The sequence below is a fragment of the Peromyscus maniculatus genome, chromosome 2, assembly GCF_049852395.1.
Source record: "Peromyscus maniculatus bairdii isolate BWxNUB_F1_BW_parent chromosome 2, HU_Pman_BW_mat_3.1, whole genome shotgun sequence".
NCBI lineage: Eukaryota > Metazoa > Chordata > Mammalia > Rodentia > Cricetidae > Peromyscus > Peromyscus maniculatus.
Genome location: NC_134853.1, coordinates 32,759,304 through 32,783,119, shown reverse-complemented (window position 1 = coordinate 32,783,119; position 23,816 = coordinate 32,759,304). Strand labels below are relative to the sequence as shown.

The 23,816-nt window shown below is 44.7% G+C and overlaps 1 protein-coding gene across 5 annotated transcripts in view; it reads left to right on the top strand.

Annotated features, from left to right (window-relative positions):
- Chd7 (chromodomain helicase DNA binding protein 7) overlaps positions 1–23,816 on the top strand; it is a 183,986-nt gene that overhangs the window by 54,536 nt on the left and 105,634 nt on the right. For all 5 annotated transcript variants that reach the window (XM_076563932.1, XM_076563930.1, XM_076563931.1 and 2 more), the window contains exon 2: positions 4,482–6,293. In XM_076563932.1, coding sequence (XP_076420047.1) covers positions 4,653–6,293 — 1,641 coding nt within the window. In that variant the 5' untranslated portion in view covers positions 4,482–4,652. The remainder of the gene's footprint in view (positions 1–4,481; positions 6,294–23,816) is intronic.

Sequence of the window (23,816 nt, the reverse complement as noted above, 5' to 3'; positions counted from 1 at the left end):
CGGAAGGGCACCGCTTGGTCCAGAAGGCAGATCTGAAGCTGACTGGTGATGAACCGATGTTCTGATGCTGTTGGGAGGCGCTTCCCGAGTCCTTCATCTGGATGCTCGTCAGTTGGATAGAAGCCTTCCCAACAGCAAGAATTGGCCCCACTGGACTTCCTCTTTCCAGTCTGGCTGTTGGAGGCTGTGTTAGGGTAGGGCGATGGCTGCCCATAGGCTCTGTTTAGGGCTTTCAGTTTGAATTCAAGCTCAGCAGAGAGCCCTTTATCTTCTGTGTGTCCACCTGTCATCATGCGGATTTCGTTCTTCTCTGAACAGTGCTGTCCCCTTGGTGACCGAGTGGCCTCTGTCTGGGTTGTGGACGGTGCTGATGTGCTGTGTCCCTGGACACGGCTTTGGAGACTCTGATGTGTGCTTCCCTCCATCCAGAGTCTCTGCCCATCTTCTCAGGTCCTTTGGAGCCACAAGCAAAGCTAGCAGCAGCCAAGAAGTCCTCCGTATCTCAGCAAATACTCTACGACTTCACACTAGCCCAGGTGTGCCGCACACTCATGGAAGAGGTCTGCCACCCACGTGGTTGAACTAAGGGACGTAGTTGGATCTGAAAGGTGTTTTGAATTTACCTGTTTCCTTGCTCGGTTTCTGGTCTATGCCTGTGACAATAAGTCTGCAGCATTGTGGCACTGCATTCAAACTCAAGTGTGCAGAAGGGCGGTGGTGGCACACACCTTTAATCCCAGCACTCGGGAGGCAGAGGCAGGCAGATCCCTGCGAGTTCGAGGCCAGCCTGGGCTACAGAGTGAGTTCCAGGACAGCTGGTGCTGTTACACAGAGAAATCCTGTCTCAAGAAACAAAACAACCCAAACCCAAACCAAAAGCCTAAGTGCACAGATGATGTCATGCTTTCAGAATTGTGGGTAATTAGGAATTGGTGAACTTTGTGAGGTTGGAAAGTCACTGCATTAACTAATCAGTGTGACACCAGATAATAAAAAGTACCCTACAATGAAATCCTTTTACATTCTTAAATATTTATAACTTCTCATTGACTTTTTGTATACGCGTTGCTCGCACTGCTGATTTTTTTTAATTGAAAAAAATTCAGAGATGTTGTGACAGTGAGCCCATGGTTTTGTCTGTGATGGGCAAGCAGTCCCAGCCACCCCTCAGCTCATTGTTGGTTCTCTGTGCTCTTTACTTGTTTAGGTGTGCCTGTTGATTCCCGGGGAAGTTACCAGCAGTCCCTGCTTGGTTCTCTTGTGTGCTTGTTCTTAAGAGTTAGACTGCTGGAAAATTTCTCGAAAGGCATTTAATTTGCTTCTGTTGGAAGACGCCTTCTTTCTGGACTCCTCTGGATAAAGGAGACCCAGCATTGGCTTCAGTCTTTGCCCCTATTCATGTGCAGCCATCTTATCCATTCGTCACTGTTTGTCATTGAAATGTTCGTTATAAGACACTCTGTCCCATTAACCTATTAAAGGGTGTTTCATCTGTGAAGAGGAGCTTGGGGCAGAAGGCCCAGAAGGGCTTACCAGCCTGTAACTGGCATCGTGGTGTACTTCTGCCTGTGCTGATAGTTCTCATAGGTGGCAGTTTTGTGTCCCTTGTCACCTCCATGCACATGCGTCTTGTGAACTCTCTTTCGGTTCATACCAGGTTTCATAAGGGTTAAATGGAAATTATTAATTTTTTTCACTCCCTTCTGGCTACTAGAAAGTGAACATTTTTTCTGACTGTGGCTCTTCGACGTGGCCCACTTGACAATGATGTGTAGCCATAGGCAATGTAGACATTGAGTGTAGAGAAGAGTGAAGCCTTCAAAATGGAGTTTTATTTTAAACATTTATAAAACTAGAAAATCATATACTGCAGCTGCAACCTGGGCATTCAGATGGTCTTGGTCAGAAGTATGGACTGTAGTTACTAGATGTTTTCCTGGCACAGCTGCCAGTTGATCTTGGGGGTCAGAACAGAAGCAAGGTGGCGTTGGTGGCCTGAATGCTAGCAGTTACTGCTGATCGACTGCAGAGCCACAGGTTTTGAACCTCTCTGCCTGGGGCACACCTGAGTGTGGTCACAGCTGCAGTGGGCGACGTGCTCACTTGATACCATATAATGCTGGCATTTTGGATGCCTCCGGGAGTGGATTCTTAATGGGAATGAGTAGGGAACCGGAAGGAGGGGAACAAAGCCAAGTGTCTGGTATAATTACTCTCAGCGAGGCTCTGTGTTGTCTCTTCTCACGCCTGCGCAACTTCCTTTCCCCTTGTGCTGGGCCCTTGGCGATAAAAAGCAAGTGCCGACCCCACTGCCGCTGCTCCAAGCTGGCTCTGCGATGCCCTGGGCTCCATGGTCCTGCAGGAGAGGTACCAGGGGCCTCTGTGCTCCCTTTGTCCCCGGGCCAGAGGGGGCCAGGATCTACCCAGGCTGTGGCATTTCCTCCTGACACTTGGTGGGCCCCAGCCAATGAAGCTGTTGGGATATGAAACAGGGTTTCCCAGAGCATATAAGTGACACTACTTTCCTTAGAAGACGTGCTGAGTGGCCTGCATGGCAGGCTTAAGCTATTTGCAAGTCCACTGCACTGTTTATTTCCTAGGAAGTTAAGGGTGAGCCTTGAGTAAATGAAGACAGACTTTTTAAGCTTTTTAGGTTAGGTACAAATTCAATTTGTCAATATTTGTTGCATTTGGCACTGGAGATTTCTACTCCTTGCTCTGGATTTTTAGTCGTTCCGTGGAAAACCAGCACATTTTCAGCAAAACGGCTTTGATGTGTACCTGAGTCTCCCTTGTCTGACCTCTGTATTTGGAGAAAGTAGATCAGAAGATATATGGCAGTTAGTGGCAGAGTGAGGAGACCTTTGCCATCAGCTGACAGCTGTCACCTGAAAGCTACAGACCTGGAGACCCTCTCAGGTGTCCTGTCTGTGGGCTGACAGTGAGCAGGCATGTTGTTTACACTTCCATAACAGAGCTTCCTCCGCGTTATGAATATGTTAGAACAGGGCAGGTAGAAGCAGAGTTTATCTGTCTCACGGGGGACTCCTCAGCGGAGTTGGGTTTTTTGATATTCTTGTAGAAGTGTATGGTAGTAGAATTCATGACCGAGTTTGTTTAGAGCATCGCTAGGAAGTCTTCACCGTTTGCTTCCGTGCCCCAAGTGGGTCAGTATCACACAATGCTTAATGTGCTCTTATGAGGAAATCAATGAGTTAAATTCCAAAGATGTCTAAGATTTCAGGCATTTTTCTTATGTGAATTCATTCTTTATTAGATTGTTGATTCAATAAGCAGTGAACAAAAACACTTTTCTGTTTTGGTTGTTGAAGCATTCATTCTTCAAATGAAATCGGTTATTTTAATCTGACCCCGAACCTATCAGAAAGAGTTTATAGAGAGGCAGAGAGGGCCGGTAGCTGTACTGCTAGCAGAGGAGGCAGAGGATGCTCCAGTGAGTCCACTGCCTCCTGCTGTGTCCTGCTTTGTCCTGCCAGGGTTTGAAAAGGTCTGGTGGGTATTTTTAACTTTCTTCTGTTAAAGTAACATCCAGTTTTGGCTAGTTTCTGAAGAGGTCTCTGTCTCTTCCAACAAGAATAGTCATCGGTTACCAGCTCGCTTCCCTGAGTTTTCGGGTCCTTAGCCCTCACCAAAGCCAATGGTGGAGCATAATGAAGCTGGTGTCTGGACCCTGCTACCATCCGCCCCGCAAATCTGGAGCGCGGTGGGCCCAGAGCCATGAGTCAAATTGGTCCTCGTGGAGAATGAAAGCTTTTCTTGTAGTCTCTCTCTGAGTCTTGTCTATTCCTGCTATTAAGCATAATGAAATTATGAATTTATTGTGCTGCTCTCGAGCTTGCTTTTCAACCTCATTATGGGCGCTTTCTTGTTAGATGCCTCTGTTGCTGTTAGACAGTTGTATGTGGGCTGTAAATATCTAATTTGTACAGAATGACTGATTTTGGTATTTGTGTAATCCTCCAGTCAATTTCCCTAAGTTGGGCTTTTCGCAGCCCTCGGTGCCGCGCTCGCTCATCTGATTGCGCCGCTCAGGGGAGTGAGGTTAAGGGCGGCTGGTGGTAACCAGAGCATTTCCAGGGCTTTGGCTCAGCAGATGGGTTGCTTGGCTATATTCATACATCTGCTGGCCTGCTGTGGCAGCTGCTGCTGCTTCATGTTGTGTTCTTTTGTTCTGTTCCATCCAAGAACGGAATGTGAGGAAGTGTAGTGAATGGATTAATTTAAGGTTAAGGTTAGTGTTTTGCTGGCTTTCTACGTAACCGATCATAATGCGTCTGGTAGAAGCTAATGAGTTTCCCTTAAAGTGAACTAGATTTGTAAAATACAGCTCAGCAAGGGGCCTAGCTTAGTATTGTTGATGGAAACTAAATTCAAATGTGTAAAATACTGGCAGTTTTTATCATTTGTTCCTAATTCTTTGTTTTCTTTTTTCTTTCTTCCTACCTCCCGCTCCCTTCTAGGACCTATATCCAGACTTCGCCTGACACTGCAGGGTCCAAGAGAATTAAAGAAATTTAGAATGACATGAAGAAGATTAGTCAAGGATTATAGGCTTTGAGGACAAGCACCTCAGTGAAGAAGCACAGACAAGCTCCCAAGCTGTGTTTGGGGGAGCCGTGTGTTGGAAGAAGATGGCGGATCCAGGAATGATGAGTCTTTTTGGCGAGGATGGGAATATATTCAGTGAAGGCCTTGAAGGCCTTGGGGAATGTGGCTACCCTGAAAACCCAGTGAATCCCATGGGTCAGCAGATGCCCATAGACCAAGGTTTCGCCTCCTTACAGCCACCTCTTCATCATCCTTCCACGAATCAAAATCAAACCAAGTTGACCCATTTTGATCATTATAATCAGTACGAACAAAAGATGCACCTGATGGATCAGCCTAACAGGATGATGGGCAGTGCCCCTGGGAACGGCTTGGCATCTCCCCACTCACAGTATCACACCCCTCCCGTTCCCCAGGTGCCGCACGGAGGCAGTGGCGGCAGTCAGATGGGAGTCTATCCTGGCATGCAGAATGAAAGGCACGGGCAATCTTTTGTGGACAGCGGCTCCATGTGGGGCCCTCGGGCTGTTCAGGTACCAGACCAGATACGAGCCCCCTACCAGCAACAGCAACCACAGCCAGCTCCATCGGGGCCACCGGCACAGGGCCACCCGCAGCACATGCAGCAGATGGGCAGCTATATGGCACGTGGGGATTTTTCCATGCAGCAGCATGGCCAGCCACAGCAGAGGATGAGCCAGTTTTCCCAAGGTCAAGAGGGCCTCAGTCAGGGAAATCCTTTCATCGCCACCTCAGGACCGGCCCACTTGTCGCACATGCCCCAGCAGAGCCCCAGCATGGCACCTTCGCTGCGCCACTCAGTACCGCAGTTTCACCACCACCCCCCTACTGCTCTCCACGGAGAATCCGTTGCCCACAGTCCCAGATTCTCCCCAAACCCTCCTCAGCAAGGGACTGTCAGGCCACAAACCCTTAACTTTAGTTCTCGGAGCCAGACGGCCCCCTCCCCTACTGTAAACAACTCAGGGCAGTATTCTCGATACCCTTACAGTAACCTAAATCAGGGATTAGTTAACAGTACAGGGATGAATCAAAATTTAGGCCTTACAAACAGTACTCCAATGAATCAGTCCGTACCAAGATACCCCAATGCTGTAGGGTTCCCATCAAACAGTGGTCAAGGACTAATGCACCAGCAGCCCATCCACGCCAGTGGCTCACTTAACCAAATGAACACACAAACTATGCATCCTTCACAGCCTCAGGGAACTTACGCCTCTCCACCTCCCATGTCACCCATGAAAGCAATGAGTAATCCAGCAGGCACGCCTCCGCCACAAGTCAGGCCCGGAAGTGCTGGGATGCCAATGGATGTTGGCAGTTATCCAAATATGCCCCACCCTCAGCCATCTCACCAGCCCCCTGGTGCCATGGGACTCGGACAGAGGAACATCGGCTCCAGAAACATGCAGCAGCCTCGTCCATTCATGGGCATGTCCTCGGCCCCGAGGGAGTTGACCGGGCACATGAGACCAAACGGTTGTCCTGGTGTGGGCCTTGCAGACCCACAGGCAATCCAGGAGCGACTGATGCCCGGCCAGCAACATCCTGGTCAGCCGTCTTTTCAGCAGTTGCCAACCTGTCCTCCACTACAGCCCCACCCAGGCCTGCACCAGTCTTCCCCTCCTCACCCTCATCACCAGCCTTGGGCACAACTCCACCCGTCACCCCAGAATACCCCGCAGAAAGTGCCTGTGCATCAGGTAAGGAGACGCAGAGCCGGCCCGCACCGCCGTGTGAGAAACTTGTCTAATACGTGTCATGGAAACTCTTTCCTCATGAACACCTTGAGTTTTTAGCTTGTAGGTTGCCTCCACCCCCATTATTGCCTTTATTTACTTTATTTACTCACTTACTGGCTCATTCATTCAAGAATTCCTTAATCCCCATGCCCTGGGAATTGTACTAGGTGCTAAATCTGTGGATAATGTAGTGGACTGAGACTAGGCCCACTCATCAGAGAAAGATTTCTTTTGTTGCCATCTGTTTCCTCCTCTCGCTCCCTCCCTCTTTCTCTGCTTGAAAAATGCACTGAAACTTGACTTCCAGTAAAAGTTTGTGCATTAGCATCCCTTCTGTGGGAAGCTGTGAAATAGGTGTTTCTATAGTACTTCATTTACCAACGGTTGAGAGTGTGGATTTAAGGTATAGGAAATGACAGTGATTGATAATTGATAGGATTTGGTTTGAGATTTGTGTACCAGCATCAAAGGGCCACAGTGTTTTTGTAAGTTAAGATTTTGTTAGCTTTCTCAAAAACACCCCCCCCCCCCCCCCCGTATGTATTTGGTCTTCATGATCTTGACCAGTGAAAAGTGGTGTTCATGAACAGATTTTTCTGAGTGCATATTCATCCCCCAGGTCTGCAGGTCTTTTGGGGGTGGGGGCACTGTGGGGGACTTCAGAGCTGTAGGGCATACTGCTTCTTCCTGATGGACTTAATCATTGGAAAACGTGACCTGTGTGTGAAAAACAAAACAGTGTGAAAGATCACGGGTGCTTATGTGACAGATGTCCCGGAAGAGGAAATCCCAGTGAAGGATGAGTGCTTGAAATTCCAGTCGAACTTACCTTAGGGAAGTGATCCCTGAAGACACTTCGTGCGGGTTTAAGGTGATTCCCCAAACATACACCTGGAGTTGAGCTTTCTGCATGGAGAAATGGGTCAGTGGGAAGGTTCGGGCCAGGGAGAGCTGTTGGAATCTTGCATTCAGTTTTAAGAAATTGAACTTAGATGAGGAGTTGGGAGTGGTGATCATACCACCGTAGGACAGATGGGGGAGCAGCCGGAAGTGGGAACCACCTGTCCAGGCTTGCAAAGACAGTTGGGAGCAGAACAGGTTGAAGCTGTTTGAGGAAAAGGGCCTGCCCTCATGGTGAATTCAATACTAAGGCCAGTAGAGTGCTGAGGCTTCAGCAAGCCCTGGTGTTGGGAATCTTCCCTGCGGGGGCCACTCCTCCCATTTCAGACCCCTCCCCTCAAAAATCCCGCCAAGGATTGGCTCCTCCCCAGGAGATGCTCAAGACCACGCCTACATGGTATTTAAGACACATGTGTTTTCTCTCCTGCTTTTTATACCTCTGAGAATCACCAGGGGGTTCTTTGCTCATCAAACCTGGACTTTTAATTCGGCCTTATTGCATCGGAGGAGAAACCTAGTGTCGGCGTTTGGAAACCTTTCACCGGGCTGCCAGAGCGAAGGTACAGTTACTCCAGTCTGGTACATCCAGTGGCTCAGGAGCGCTGCCGAGGTAGCCCAGCATACCCACCCAGCGCGGGGCAGAGCAGACTTCCTGTGGGACAGAATGCAGCCTTCTGGAAAGGGATTCTGGAATCTGCACTCAGATTCCAGATAGGAAGGCAATTAACTGAGCAGCTGCCTTCAGAGCCGAAGGTCCTGACGGAGAGCCAGCTTCAGGGCCAGCACCGAGGTTTTCCCTTCCTGTCTACTCGGGGTCAAACACTCGATGGTGCTGTCCTGAAGTGAGTCAAACTGGGTACCTCCAAGGCAGAAATGCATGCGACTTAGCTTTGGGGAAGTAGTTTTAATACCCGGAAGCGGAAGTTTTCTTAGTAAAGAAGGTATCTATCTCTACAGTGCTGGTTTCTGACTCTTCACCCCAGCAGTTGAAAGGTGAGCACAGATTGTAGGAGCACAGATTGTAGGGGCTCGCTGAGAAGACAGTAGTGGTCCCCAGATGAGGTTGCTCTTTTCCCGCTTTCAGGGTTTCCAGAGGTATTCAGAGGACAGATACTCTGGCTGCTGAGCTGGAGGCCAGTGCTAGGTGATATCATCTGGGGACCCCCAGGGCATTGCTCTCTGAGCAGGCATCTCAAAAGACAAACTCAGCTCTTTTGCAAGGTTGTAGGCACAGATGTTTGAGCCGTGTTTCTTTGCGGGTTCAGTTTTGTTTGTATTTTTCCTGGTATTTACTTCACTATTTGTGTTTAACTTTGGATCCTCTTCAGATTCTGGGGCAATCAGTAGTTCTGAAAATGAAGTTAGAAGGGTATTTGAATCTCTGCTCTCCCCTATGCAGCTTGGTGGTATCGGACAAGTGATTTCACCTCCCTGAACCCGATGCTTTCATAACACAAGAAAAATGGTACTAGTCCCAAATGCTAGGATTCGGTGGGGGTTACAGACTCCCTGGGCTATGTCCATGCTTCTCCCGGTTGTAGTTATGACCCTCTGACACTCAGGCTTCTTTTTATAATTGTGGTTGTATGTGTGGATAAAATATATAATTAATTTTATCTTAAACAGATAAAATACAATTAGGTTTCACCTAAGTCATGAAATAGTAAATTTTTTATTTGTGCAGCCAGGCACCCCCCATGTTGCTGGATGTGAGGAGGTTGATTGTGTGGTTAATTCAGAATGCTCTCATGTTATCTAGAATTTTCTCTTTCTGGGTGACTCATCCTGGGCCCTAGCAAGTATATCTTTCTAATTGTGCTTTGCTTTAGAATCATTAAATCCACACTGAATTTCATATGTGATGGAGTTCCAGATTGTGCTGGGCATCTGGGAAGCTATTCCATTAGTTTGAAATAAGCATGTAATTTGCCAACCATATTCGTACAGACTTGTTGAATTGAGTTTTTGCACCTTTTTTTTTCTTCAGTTTTTTTCTCTGTGTAACAGCTCTGGGTGTTGTGGAACTTGAACTCGCTCTGTAGACCACGCTGGTCTCAAGCACACAGAGATCTGCCTGCCTCTCCCTCCCAAGTGCTAGGATTAAAGGTGTGAGCCACCACTACCTGGCTAATTTTTCCACTTTTAAAAAGCAAGTTGTATTTCTTAAATATTTTATAGGTTCTGATTAGGTCCTTTATGAATTGCATAATGCTTAAATATATCTAGAGATTCCTTTTTTTATTCTTTCTTATAAAGGTAAAGTGTGGAATCAAAAGGTTTATTGATTGAAAATTTACAAAACTACATTATTGTTCATTGACATTCGTTATTGAAACTCTAGACTTGGTATTTTGGTAAGATTTATAGGGAAATGAAAACTATAGCTTGCATTTCTTTTTCAGTAGCTTATACAAATGGTTTTGAAGCCTTTTCAGATTCGTGAACATCTATAAAAAATTATTGGGGCATGTAAACTCCACAAAATTTACATTATGTGGGTTATTTGTATTGCTATGGTACTGCCTTAGAAATTCAGACTCAAGTTCAAAGCTAGAACAGATACTTGGTATGTGCAAGTCCCCGGGTTCCGCTCCCCACCCCTTTTCCTGTGCCATCTGTGCGAATCACAGTCCTGGACCAGTCCACTGCCTCTTTGCATGGAGAGAAAGCATAAACTCAGTGTCCTGTAAAAGTAAGTGCTGCTATCCCAAACCCTCCAGGGGCCCCTGCCATAGTATTTAGAAATAATGGTATGAAGGAGAGTATAGGCTTGGAGCCTGAGCTTTTGGTGGTAGTGCCACAAATTTTATACCCCTGCCTTGAGCAACTTCCTTAGCCTCAGGGCCTCGATTTCATTATCTAAAGAGTGGGATTTTTCTACCTACCTGGAAGCATGGGAATATTAGCAGTAACATCTTGTAAACGCACAGTGGAACCCCCAAACAATACACTGTCATGTAGAAAGTGTTCAGGATTACCTGTTGCCAAGTTTACAATTAGCTTCACTGATTTCAGGGTCAAACATTATTGTCGTGGTTTGACTTTTCTTTGTTCAGGGAACATTTCTCAAGCAATGGAGGCACCCTGCACCCTCTATGCCTTAGGAGTCCAAGTGAAGATATTCATGAAAAGGATAGAGACCCATCCTAAAGGTGTCTTGGGGAAAGTAACTGTCCGTGTGGAGACTTGGAGGATCAGTCTGAGCTGAGGGGAGGATGAGGATGGATAGAGGTGGTGGGGGACAGTTGAAGGCTTAGAAAGCTGTGAGGACAAAAATGACAGAATGGCACAGGCCTTGCATAGCTCATGGACTGACGTGTGGCACTGAGGCACAGGACACACTCTGTTCCTGGGAGGTTTGCAGAGTGGATATGGCACAGGACGGCATCGCTAAATGTGAGGAGAATAAGGGAGGGTTAGTCAGAATAGACTGATGTGCACTGTGCACCAGGAGAATCTTGTTCATTTGAAGCCTATCTAAATGGATTGTCCATCAGGTTAGAGGCAAGTCCAGGCTGCTGAATGGTTTTTGCTGCACAGTCCCTGAGATTTCCAGTTCCTGGGTTATTCTCCCAGGTGGAAAGTTCTGGTGGAGTTTTTAGGATCTAAATCATTGTGTTCTGGGATCAGTGTAATGTTGATGTATTTATGTTCCTTTCCTTAATTTGGTCCTTAATTTTTTCACCATAAAGGAGAACAAGGGCTTGACAGTGGGTAATAATGCTCCTGTGCCCCCCCCCCCCCCCCCCCCGATTTCTAGAAATACATAAAAGCTCTAGAAGAATCAGTGGTACTTTTAAAAAATGACTTTCTGTGGCAACTGGAGAGCAGTTTTAAAAGCCTTTTGCAAATCCTTTCCCTGGAAGCTTGAGTTAGTCCTTTCTTGACACTGCATTTACCCAATGTGGGTAGAATCATTGGCAACCATCTAGTGAATCAGTGGGAAAAGTTGGCCATACAGCTCAAGCCATATGCATTGGAGTTGTAATTAGAAAATAGACAGAAAGAGCCTTTTTAGTGACAGGCAAGTGCATCTGTGACTGCTGCCTGTGACGCTGCTCATGCTTTGACAGCTTTAAAGTTGTCTGAGCAAGATGGGAAATTAAAGTTGCTGTGCATAAAGCCAGCTTTAAACAAAAGTAGCATTTAGGGATGTTTCTGTGTGCGCACACCTGCAGAGAACAGGCCTCCACTTAAACCTGCGTGGAGCAGCTGGCCCTCTGTGGGAAGCACTGTTCCCGGCTTGCTGGGTTCGGATACTTCCTCATGACCCATTGGTAAAAGCTTTACCTTTTCCTTCATTTGCCTGTAGCAGCCTCATGACTTTCATGACGTCCTCCTTCTGACTGCTTTTCATACGCTTCGGCTTCATGAGCAATCTCCCACCACCGTCTTCTCTCTTGACATTTCCTCCTCCCCAGAGCTGATTTTCCTCAGAGGTCAGGATTTTCGTGAATCAAAATAGACAGTGCCAAGCATAGACTGAAAGCCCTTAGACTGAAGCACAGATGCCTCCGAGACAGCTGTGTCTCTTAGCTGGCTTCTGTTTTGTGAAAAAGAACTGTTTTCTATGACAATCAAATCTGACAGAGTTTGTTTAGTTCAGTGCTTCCCAACTTTCCTAATGCTGCAACCCTTTAATGTAGTCCATCATGTGGTGGTGACTCCCAACCATAAAATTATTTCATTCTACTTCATAACGCATTTTGCTACTGTTATGAATTGTAATGTGAACACGGATATGCAGGACATCTGATATTTGATCCTCAAAGGGGTTGTGACCCATAGGTTGAGAACTGCTGGTTTAGTTTTTTTAGTTGTCTTTAAAGTTGGATATTAGGCCACTGCTAGACATCCCAAGAAGCCACGTGACTTTTATTAACTGTATGTGCCTATGTAAGTTTAAGTGCGCCACATGCATGCAGAAGCCCATGGTGGCTGGAAGAGGCTGTCATTTCACTCTAACGGGGGTTATAGAAGGTTGTGAGTCACCATGGGGTTGTTGGGAATGGAATTTGGGTCCTCCTCAAGGGCAGCAAGTGTTCTTAATACTGAGCCATATCTCCAAACCCATAGTATCCAAGTTTTAAATATTTTTGAGACAGAGGTCTTGCTTTGTAGGTCAGACTAGCTTCAAACTCACTGTGTGTAGCCCAGGCTAGCCTCAAACATATGATCCTCTATCTTCTGTCCCTGAGTGCTGATATAGCCTTCATTCCTGGCAAAGAGTCCATTGTTAGATACTGCAATCTCATCTTGTATCTTGGCTGCCTCCATTTAACTCCATTTTAGAAAATTTATCATTTGCTCTCCCCAAGCACTTTATTAAGGCAGTGATTGACAGTGTGGCATTAGGTGGAGGGGGAGGCAAAGGCTTCCATTTAGGTAGGTAGGGAATTTCGTTATTTGAATATAATATTCTGCCAACATTTCTCACGTATTTATTTTATTCTATGTTAGTGCTTTACAGTGGATATATATCAGGAATTGCTTATTTACAATGTGCTATTTGAGATTTTTCTAGTGGCCAAATTAAAATTAACAAAACATTAATAAAGCATTTAACCCACCCAAAGTGTTAAGATTTTTTCCAAATATAATTTCTAACTCTAAAAATTAGTGACATGTATTTGCAGTCTTGTATTTTTCATAGTTGGAGTTGCTCTAGCTCTGCTTTGGGGGCTCAGCAGACATACGGCTGGTGGGTGCCATACTGAGCAACTTTGGAACCAGCCAGGCCTTCCTTCAGAAACTCAGTACAATAAGTTTATGCACATTACAGACAGGCCGCAGAGTGGTTATTGTGGTTACGGTAGGAGGCCTCCAGGACAGGAGCTCCCGTTCTTTCTAAGGACGAACAAGTATTTGTGTTGCTAGGGAGCATCAAGAGATTGAAAGGCTCGAACGTGTGAGAGTTCTCGTCATTAGTTCTTGAAAGGTAGGTCACTGAGATTTCATTTGCTTGAACTCTAGGAAGGCTTAGTGGTGTCTGTCTTCTGGAAGAACTCACTGTGTGGAAGGAAGCTTCTAGTCGTTGTCAAGATTTTAGGTTGAAGTGGTGGGTGGATGCTGTGAGCAGTGAAATTTCTCCGTCGGTACAGGCCTGCTCTCTGGTGCTGTCTGTAATACTGTTCCTTGTTTCCTCTTGAAAGTGGTTCTCCAAGGGTAGGGAAAAGCCTCATTTTGACTAGAAATCTTTTGCCCATCTATACCTTCCATTCTCTGCTTGTTTATTCTTTATTTTAGCCACCATTTAGAAGGGGAATCTTTAGTACTGTAGAACATAGTTGGTTGGGAAAGCATTAATAAGTGGGTTGGGAGGAAGTTAGAGAAAACCACCGTAGTAACACTGACCTGGAGAAGTTACCATAAGTCTCGATGCCCTAATGTTACTGTGCAAGCTCCCTAGTGGGAGATGTAAATCTGTCGATGGTTCTAGGGACCACAGAGAGATTGCCCTTGCCTTCCCTTGAGGCAGCCCTCACCCCGTGGTTTAAAATCGGTGAAGAAGCCAGGGAGTAGGTTGTACTTTTTTGCCTGGCAAACAGAGAGCCTTCTTAGTACCTGAGTGTAGTTCTCGGGGCAGCATCCAGAGTGAGGTCTCATTTTATTTCAGTTTTTTCTTTACTTAGTCCTAGAATGTTTTCCTGTAATTTTTCCCCCTCTTTACACTTAAGCATGGAGGAGAAATTACGAGAAGTTGACACACACAGTTTCACAGAGTTGACATGGATACAGAAGGCCATGATTCCAGCTTTTTTTCTGGGCCGTTTCCAATACAGTGAAAGTGACAGCCAGGCAAGGCTGCAAGGTGGTTCCTTGCCTGTTTTAATGTTTGAATGAAGGTCATGGCTCAGGCAGTAAACTGAACGCTCTCTGGAGTCCTTAATGAAGAGGGCACTGTTTCTGAGCTACTTGACTTGACCTGTTCTCCATACCTTTCTGTTTGGGTTTTGTTTTGTTTTTAAATTGTAAGTAATTCGGCATCATAGTAGGTTTCAAGAGATTCTTAAGACCTTAGTAAGTATTATGTAAGCAAAAGCTGGTGCTTTAAGGTATGAGCAAGCGTTGTTAATCCCAGGAGCTTGTGTTTTGTTTATTTGGTCCACAGGGTGTGAAGAGTGGAGGATATGGTGGTAGGGCAAGGAGGCACGTTGGGAAACCTGGGAGGGTTTCTGAAGGACACTGTCCTGAGGCAGTTCTGGGAACAGAACTCTCGATCAGCCTGTCTCCGGGTAGGCCAGGGCACCCAGAATCATGTCCTCACACACTTGTTTTCTGGGCTTCTAGCAGCCTGGCTCAGGGAATTAGGAGATTGCAGGTGTGTTTCCCTGGTAATGATGTGACAAAGAACTTTAGACTACTAGATCACACATCAGTGAAGGGGAGCAGATAGACTTAGAATTCTTACTGAATACAGGGATGTTGGAATTAAAGTTCGATTGCCCCCCCCCCCCCCCCCCCGCCCCCTTCAAGACAGGGTCTCTGTGTGTAGTTGGAACTCACTCTGTAGACCAGACTGCCTCACATCCACCTGCCTCTGCTTCCCAAGTGTTGAGATTAAAGGTGTGTGCCACCACTGCCCGGCAAAACCAATTTTTAGATCGTGTTTCTTGATATATATTCTTATAGCCTGAACATTCTTTTTAATTATAAAACAAACAAACATGTTTGTCTCACCATTAACTTAATTAAAAATAGTTTATTTTTATTTATATGTATGAGTGTTGTTGTTTTTCTTTTTTCTTTTTCTGCATGTGTGTGTATGTACCACATGTGTGACTGGTGCCTGCAGAAATCAGAAGAGGGCATCGTATTTCCTGGAACTGGAATTACACATGGTTGTCAGATGGGTGCTAGGAACTGAACCTGGGTGCTCACCTCTGAGCCATATCTCCAGCATTTCCCCAGTAATTTAAAAGCTTTGTTCTGTGTGAGGAGATACTAAACTTTGGAGGTCCCCAGAAGTGAGCAGTGGAGAACCAAGTTAGAACATTTACCTTGCTCTCACCATCCTCTGAAGTTCAAGCAGCAGACCTGCAGACCACCTTTAAGCACACACAGGGACAGAGCTGGGCGCTTACACTGACCCATGCCAGAGTTGACTGTGTTCTCACTGCGAGCAAGCTGCAGAGGCATTCCTGTGAAAGAGCACTTCTGGAGGCCACGGAGGGAGGCTCTCCTCCTGAAGGAGACAAGTCAGAATCTTCAGGGAAGTGTCTGATGGCGCGGTAAGGCACCGCACCGGGCAGTCTTTCACGCCCGTGACTTGTTCTCTCCCCTTCCACTTTAGACAGGTTTGTGGGGACAGTGGGTCATAGTGAAGGAACACGGCCATCTTCGCAAGGAGCTTTGGAACTGCCTGTGTTTAGTGTCTTTGCTACCTTGACTTCTGTTACACTAGGCTGTCCCTTTTTCTTGGAAATTATGGTTGGAAGACTTAGCTCAGTGAGGAAATATTTCAGAGTTTAAGTTTGATAAGATCTGCACTTAGAACAAAGCTTCAAGGTTACAGCTTCAGTTCTTACCAGAGAGTTAAAAATCAATGGTCACAAAAAAATAAAGCCCATAAACTGGGGAATGATTGGTGAATTAAACAAAAGTAAACCAAAAACCAGTTCAGAGATGAGTCATAAAATAAAAATGATGCAGACTCATAGGTTGGTTTCAATCAGCTTTTTACATTGATTGGACTCTTAGATCGTAATGTAGTTATTCCGTTAACTATGAATTCAAGTCTAAGAATAAGAGTGGAGGAGATGCCAGCATGCTTCTTTGCTGTGCCACCTTACACCCCTGCTACTCCATGTAATGGCCACAGCCTATGGTCCCATCAGGTCTCTCATCCCTGGCAGAGGATGCTGATGGGGGCAGGAACATGGAGCTTTGAGGACAGTGGCTTCATGTGCACCAAGAGCTCCATTTTCATGGCTCTTCAGTCTTTCCTTAAGTCATTTAGTGTACTTATTTCACTAAACTCTAGTTTCCTGAGGATAATAAATGTACCAATTTCCCAGGATTATTACGAGAATTAAATGTGATGATGTCTGTGGAGTTTTTAGCACAGTGTGAGGCATGCCGTAAGTGCGCAGTGAGTGTTAAATACTTTTATCATCCTCCCTGCTGCCGCAGTGGCTGTGGAAGGGGCACTTGGAATTCTTTCTTGTTTTGTTCCTTGCACCTTAGATTGTGAATACTTTATTTTCAAAACCAAGATATTACTGATGCTTTAAGAATCGTCAGATATTTTTATAAGGTGAATGAAAAGTCATGATTTTTATGTGTGTGTGTGTATCTGTGAAAATTGCCATCTCATTTAAATGTCTTTTGTTTTTTATTAAATTTTAGGAAACATAATGTATATAAAATACCATTTGTTTTCTCATATTTTCCTGGTTTCACTTAAGGTGAAAGCCACCCCTTTGCATTTAGAACCTCAAGTGACAGAGTAAGTTGACATCCTGTTTCATATTGCTAGGGAGCTTTGCTGGCGTTCCTCACTTCCAGCAAGTTAACCCCCTGAACCATACGTGGGTCAGAGTGTAGCTGCATATAGTTGAGTAGTACGGTCTTTACTGTTAAGTCTACGTCTACACTTAGCCTTGACGCCCGTGATCTCCTCCAGCCTTCTGTTGTTTCCAGTGTCTTCCTGTGTCCCCGGAACCTGGGATGACATTCTACCTTTGTGTAGTGAATGAGTTCCTTTCTAGGAGCACTAAGGGATACTTGTGGTTTCAGTGAAAGCCACCCGACTATAGATCTTTTTAATGTTACTGTAGCCTACGCTTTTTTTTTCTTAAAAAGTAACTTCACATGCTGAAACAAGAGAAGTGTGAAAGGAGAAGAGGACCTTGTATTATAGTAGCAAAGTTAAAAATTGCCAAGAAGGCAATTCACATTTTCCAAATGTGAGATTTAATTTTTCAACATAACTTTTACACAACTCATACCAACATTGCTACACACCATGGATATGTGTTAGAAATGGGCCCGAGTCCAGTGTTTTGTTTGTCAGGAAACAATAAATTACATCTTCGACCTATTCGGGTATGAAGGGAAAAACCCTTTTCTTTATCATCTTCAAGCTTTATATGCTACTATTTAAAATACTTAATATATTTTATAGCGTCTTTGTCTATTATAAGGTTTTTTTATTTATTTTCTTTTTTGGCTTTTTGAGAAAAAGTTTCTCTGTGTAGCCCTGGCTGCCCTGGAACTCCCTTTGTAGACCAGGCTGGCCTTGAACCCTACCTGCCTCTGCCTCATGAGTAGTGGGATTAAAGGAGTATGTCACCATCGTTCAGCCATTGTAAGTATGAGAAAAAAGTAAATTAGAAATCCTGTTACCTATCTAATAGAGATGTTTTTGAAAATTTTCTATATTTGCATGTACTGCTTTACTGAAATGTAGTATTTATACACTCCCTCTATAAAATGCAATCTTCCCTTAATATTATAAAAATACTACAGAATGATTTCAGTCCAGGCTATTACATACTTTTACTGAATTCAGAGTTTAAGTTTTAAGAAAAGGAAACATTGTAAAGTAATATTGTAAACTGAAATTTGTCCAGAAGTATCTCATGTTTTCCAGGTTGTTTTGAAAGAGTGTGCCCTGTTCTTTGATATCAAGTTAGTTATGAATTTTTGTAGAATCCCCATAGCCAAGTTCCCTGAGATCACTTTCCAATGACACGGTCTTTATTTACTATCCGGAGTGTGGTGGATGCTACATGTGGCTACTGTATGTACCCTTGAAGCTGAAAGAGACCAAGGGCCTGAAACAATCACTTTGTTTAGTGTTAAATGTCCACTTTCTCGTAGGGACCAGTCAAGGATAACAAAGCAAGACAAGTTTTTTAAATTGCCAGAAAGTAAGATGTAGGTCACAGTTAACGCTAGAACTTAAAAAAAAAAAAAAAATTAAAGCTACTGTCAGTTTTATTTGTTTACAATGAACACAAAAAGAAGCTCATGTCTGTAGGCCCTGTTGGATAGTGAAAGCAGAGCCAAGAGCGCATGGCAGTGCTGGTCCAACTTGTTTTGTTGTGTTTGGATAACCTAGTTAATCTTGCTGGCATGTTAGTCACTTGTTAAACACAGTATGTTTTTGAAGAATGAGCAGAACGTCGTAATTTAAGGTAAGAGTGATACTTTGGAAGGTTATTAAAGAGGTTTAGTCACATGCTTAGTATAATTCATTGAAAAATGAAGGCAGGTGCAGGTACATTGCTCATCAGGATTTTTGGTTTTCTAATTAGGTCATGGGTCAATAGAAAATAATTTGACAGGTCTTTAGGTCATCAAGAGACTAACATTTTTGTGAACATACTATATGTGAACATGTAGTTAATTGCAAAATACTTGATTTTATGTTGTGTGAATCTCAATTTTTTAGAAAGTTGAAAATACTAATTTGTATCTCATTGCTGGAGAGGAGAGCCCTTTGGAACCAGATCACAATACTGTGAAGGCCTAACATTTGTTCCCACCTGGATGATATGCCCCTTCCTGTGGTCTCTCAGGTGGAGCATGACTAGCTGAGCCCAGTCTCCCCATGGAAAGGTTTGTTGCTCTTTCTGTTGTCAGGAAACCGGAGCATCTCTGGGAGGGTCCACCACAGCAGCCCATGGCTGCTTGTTGTTCGGAAGCACTTGGGGTACACAGGAAGGGCTGAAGGAGAGCATTTGAATGTCCACTCAGCAGCTGAAACTTGAGTCAACCCATGTGTGCTTACAGCCGTAACTTGTGTCAGCCTAGGGCCCAAGACTCGAAATCGATAGAGCAAAAGTCTTCAAACTATTATCTGCCGAAAGAATTTTTGAAAAGTTTTAAAATTCTGACTTTATGTTTGCAATACTACATTAATGAATATATTAAGATAATATATTCACCTGCATGGCAGCCAGGTTTGTTGCCTGGATGAAGTGAACCTGTTTCTGTTTTCTGTTTCAACTGCAGTTCTGCTTGACTGATGAAACTAGGGTGTTAATACTTTGGGACTGTGAACTGGGGACACAGGAAAGGACATTTGGGTGAAGATAAGGATTGTGGGAAGAAAGCAGCAGTAGAAAGGATCGGCCATGTCTCCTGGATGCTCTTTGGCCTCTCTAGGGTTTTCCTTATCTGGTTGGAAGATCAGAGAGAAGGGGCACAACACCCACATGTCTTCTAAAGAAAGGTCCCCCAGCTGCTGGCGTATGCCCTGACGGTTGATGAAGCATCTGGTCAGGAGAGTCTGACGTGCACCCGTGGCCAGAAAGCGCTGCTGCGTGCCGGCACACGTGGGGCCTGGAGAAGTTCAGGGCAGGCTGCAGGTGCAGAACGTGGATCTTTCTATGAAGTGGGAAGCTACCCTAGTGCATATCCATAAGATGAATCGGTAGAAACTAGACCAAGAAAATGGCTTGACTTCCATGTGAGCTTCTTAGCACCGAGTCCCCGTCCGTTTTAAGAGGATGGACACCAGCAGTAGCTGCTGGTGACCGGAGGAGTGTGCTCGGGCATGCATTCTGCCAGGCTGTTACGATAATAAAACATGGCAGGAAAATGAGCAAGACCATGCATCTCCCCACTTCTCAGACAGCTGTGTGTTCCTTCTAGAACATTCCATCCACGAGACAAACGGCTGTAGGTAACTGCTTATCCATTCACACTTGAGTTTTGTTTAAAGCAACGTTTTTGGATGTTTTAGTTAAAGGACCTTCATGTTCATAAACATTGACAGATCCCAAAGAGCGTCTGTATTTTTGATAGTTGTATCTGTTATTTGCTACACTAGAAATTAGAACTTGGGAAATTGAAAACAAAACAAAACATTAATTTACTTAAAAAGAAACCATTACATTAACGCAAGTAACATCTGAAAAACAAAAACAACTGTTTTTCAACAAAAGATCAGGCTTGGAGAGACTCATTGTTTAATATTTTTGCTAATGATTAATGTCCTGTTTGCTAGAGGCAGCTGGGTCCTATGTCTGCTTCTTCAGGCTGTTGTTTTGGTTGAAATACGTGAAAGTTATCAGCCATTACACACATGTAATTATAAGAAGGAGTATTATAATATCTTTGCAGATAATTATAGATATTCCAAAACTCTACAAGTGGTTGACTCACCTGGACTCTTAAATGTCAGTGGGAATGTGGGGGATAAAGCTGTGCCAATTAAAATTTTATAGACTGTTAATTAGAACATGTGGATCTGTACCCCCTGCTCTGAATAGCTTTGTAACCACCCTTGATTCTGTAACATCAAATATTATTTTGAAAGAATTAGTTCATTGAATTATGTTTATCTTCTGAATTCAGGGTATGTTGAAAAGTCATTTTGTTTATATCCTCATAGTTTATCAGAAGTGTTTACAGACTGGCAATGTGTTAGAACACTGAGGAGGATAAAGCAGGAGGAAGACCAGTGGAGAGAGACGCGGGTTTCAGATCATAAACAAAGCGTGGGGATCTGTGAAGCCCGTGGGTGTTTGAGAAATTCTGAGTTTTTGCTTGAAAGTTGGTTACATATTATAAGTACACAGTATCGGTTAACTTCCTTGAAGTGAGAAGCTCACTTTATCTCAGGAGGATGGCTGGCAGATACCTGATCCTGAATCTCTTTGGCTTGTCTTTTGTCCTTTCAAGTTAAAGTAGTGTCCCTTGAAGACAGGCACAGTCAAGCACATGGTGGTTGTAGCCCTCCTGTTCACGTATGCAGCAGCTCTGTCCCACACAGGCTTCCATTTTTTTTTTCATGCAGAAGATCAAAAAGCATTATGAATAATAAAAAACATCAATTTTACTGTTTTGTCAAGGTCATTCTTGTCTTTCACTTCTTTTTCTCTGTTTGTAGCTGCAGGGATGGTGGTGAATGCCAGTGCAGTGTGCTGGCACCGTTGGTGCATGTGTGTCCTGTGTCAGTGCTAGCACACGAGAACAGAGATGTCAGGCTAGGCGCTTGTATATTATGAAGAAGTCTTTTTTGTTATAGATGCCCTGAAAGAATATTGGGGACCCCAAGTCTCTACCACCCACACACTGAACTGCTGGTTGACTGGAAATCCCCGCAGAAAGTGGCTTTCCTCAGACGACAGGAATGTGTTTTTATCTGGGAAGCGGAAAGGTGAAGCAGATGGAGATGTCCACAGTCAGGAAGCAAAGAGGTGGGATGCTGGTGCTCGGCTCCCTTCTTGGTTATTCAGCCAGGACTTGAGCCCTGGGATGGTGCCCTCCACATTCACGGTGGGTCTTCCCTCAGTTAAGCCTTTCTGGAGAAACTCTGCAGACACAATTAGATAAGTGTTTCTGTGGTGATTCCAAGCTCCATCAAGTTAACAATCATAATTTACAAGCTAGTCCCTTGTCAACTTGACACCTAAACATACCACTTTGAAATCATAGCCTGTGGCTCTCAGAGGCTCATGGCTATCTCATAATGCAAAATGCACTCCTTCTGATTTCAAAACTTCCCCATAGTCTTTAATAGTCCCAACACTATTTAAAAGTCCAGATCCTAGGGCCTGAAGATGCCTCCCTCTGTAAAGTGCCTGCCATGCATCCACGAGGACCTACGTTTGATGACCCAGTACCTCCATAGAAACCAGCTGCAGTGGAGTGTGTCTGTCACAGCACAGGGGAGTGGGCAGAGTATGGAGAGACAGGAGAATCTCTGCGCCTACTGGCCAGCCAGGCTAGCTGAGTTCAGTGAGTTCAAGGTTCAGTGAGTGACTGTCTCTAAGCAAAGAGTGGAGAGAGCGAGGAGGACACCCGCCACTACTCCCTGGTCTCCAGCAGCCTATGTGTACTTAAAGGCATTTGTGCACTCACACAAGTAAGTGTATGATACACACATATCCAGAGTTTCTTCTGAGACTCAAGGCAGTTTTAACTGTGAGCCTATAACTAATAAAAGAATAAGTTATAGTATTTTAGTATACAGTGATGAAGAACATGCATTTCCACTTCAAGAGGGAGGAGAGGGACGACAGCAGGCAAGACTGAATCAAAGCAAGACTGAAATCCAGCCGTGCAGACACCAAAACCTGCAGACACACGTTTGGCATCTGGGTTTATGATAGAATCACCCGGGATTAAACAGCCTGAAGAAGTCCTGTTCTCCTGGCTCTGCTGCAGCAGCAAATGCAGGCGGTCTCTAGTTCCACTGGGCCTGCAACCGTTCTTGGTGGACATGCCACAGTCCTGACACCTCCATATTCCTGTCTCCATTACAGTGCAGGTTCCATTTTCCCGGTTCTATCAAGTGGCTCTTAAGGCTTCCTTGTGGGGATATGGCCATGTCTCATGTTGCCTGATCTCACTGGCTTTCTGGAACATTGTCTCAAGTCTCTGTGTCTCTAGTCCTTGCACTTTTATTTCTGTCATGCCTGCAAAACTAGTGTATGATACTGTTCAATTCTGCTGCTAGTGTAAAATATTGCTGGCCTCCCTTGGAGACAACTGCAGGCGTCTGTGTGTCTTTGAAGCTGACCCATAGATGGCCTGTAGAGCACCGAACCCCTTCAATGGCATTCTCATTTGCACTGTTTTAAGCTGGAGCCTTCGGTATGGGATGTTACCCTCAAGGTTTCTTTCCTGTTGTCCCAATGCAGAGCACACAAGTTTTCTTTAAGTACTAATTTCTCTACAGTTATCATTGCTTTCTGTGTCCACCCCACGCCCTTGTCTTCAGCTCTGAACTCTGCCACATTCTTCCCTCACGAAACCGTACGTTTTCCGTGTCTTTCTGCTTCACTTGCCACCTCTCACTTTGGACCTGGGTAAGAGCAGTGAGCAGTAACCATCCTAGGACATGAGTGTTGCCTGCTGTGGGATTTCCTCCACCAAACAACCTAAGTGAAACTGAGTTCAAAAGTAACGAACTAAGTTCTCAAGACACAGTCAGAATGAAGCCAGGTTCTTTGCCCAGAAGATGATATGAATGAGCTTTGGCCCAGTTTCCAATAGACTCCTTGGTCTCTTCTGAAACCTTTTGGGTCAAGGCATCCATTGTCCACATTTCTGTCAACATTCTGCTGTTTGAAATTCCCACCCCTTAATCTCTGTTTGTTGCTTCGCAGGCTGTCTCTAGTCCCGAGCTCACAGCTCTCATATTTCTCCTAGGAAACTAGTTCCTAAAAAGTTAGTCAGCTTTGTCCCAGCGACTCTGGCTGTGAGCTTTCTCTGTTAGTTGCTGTTCTTGTTGGTTTCCCCCAATTTTTATTAGAACTTTATTATAACTAACTTAATTTTAGAAGTTAATTAAAATTAAAAATTTAAATTAAAATAAAATTATTAAATTAAAAGCAAAATCCTATCCAGAAAAATTTACCAGATCCAAAGACTGCATCTCAGTGAATCTCTAGGCAGTTAGAACAGCCATTTTGAAACTATGGAGCTTCATACTGGATTTTACGCTTTCACTATCAGGTTTTTTTTTTTTTTTTAATATATATATATATATATATCTTTCGAGACAGGGTTTCTCTGTGTAGCGCTGGCTGTGCTGGAACTAGCTTTGTAGACTAGGCTGGCCTCCAACACATAGATATCAACCTGCCTCTGCCTCCTGAGTGCTGGGATTAAAGGCATGCATCA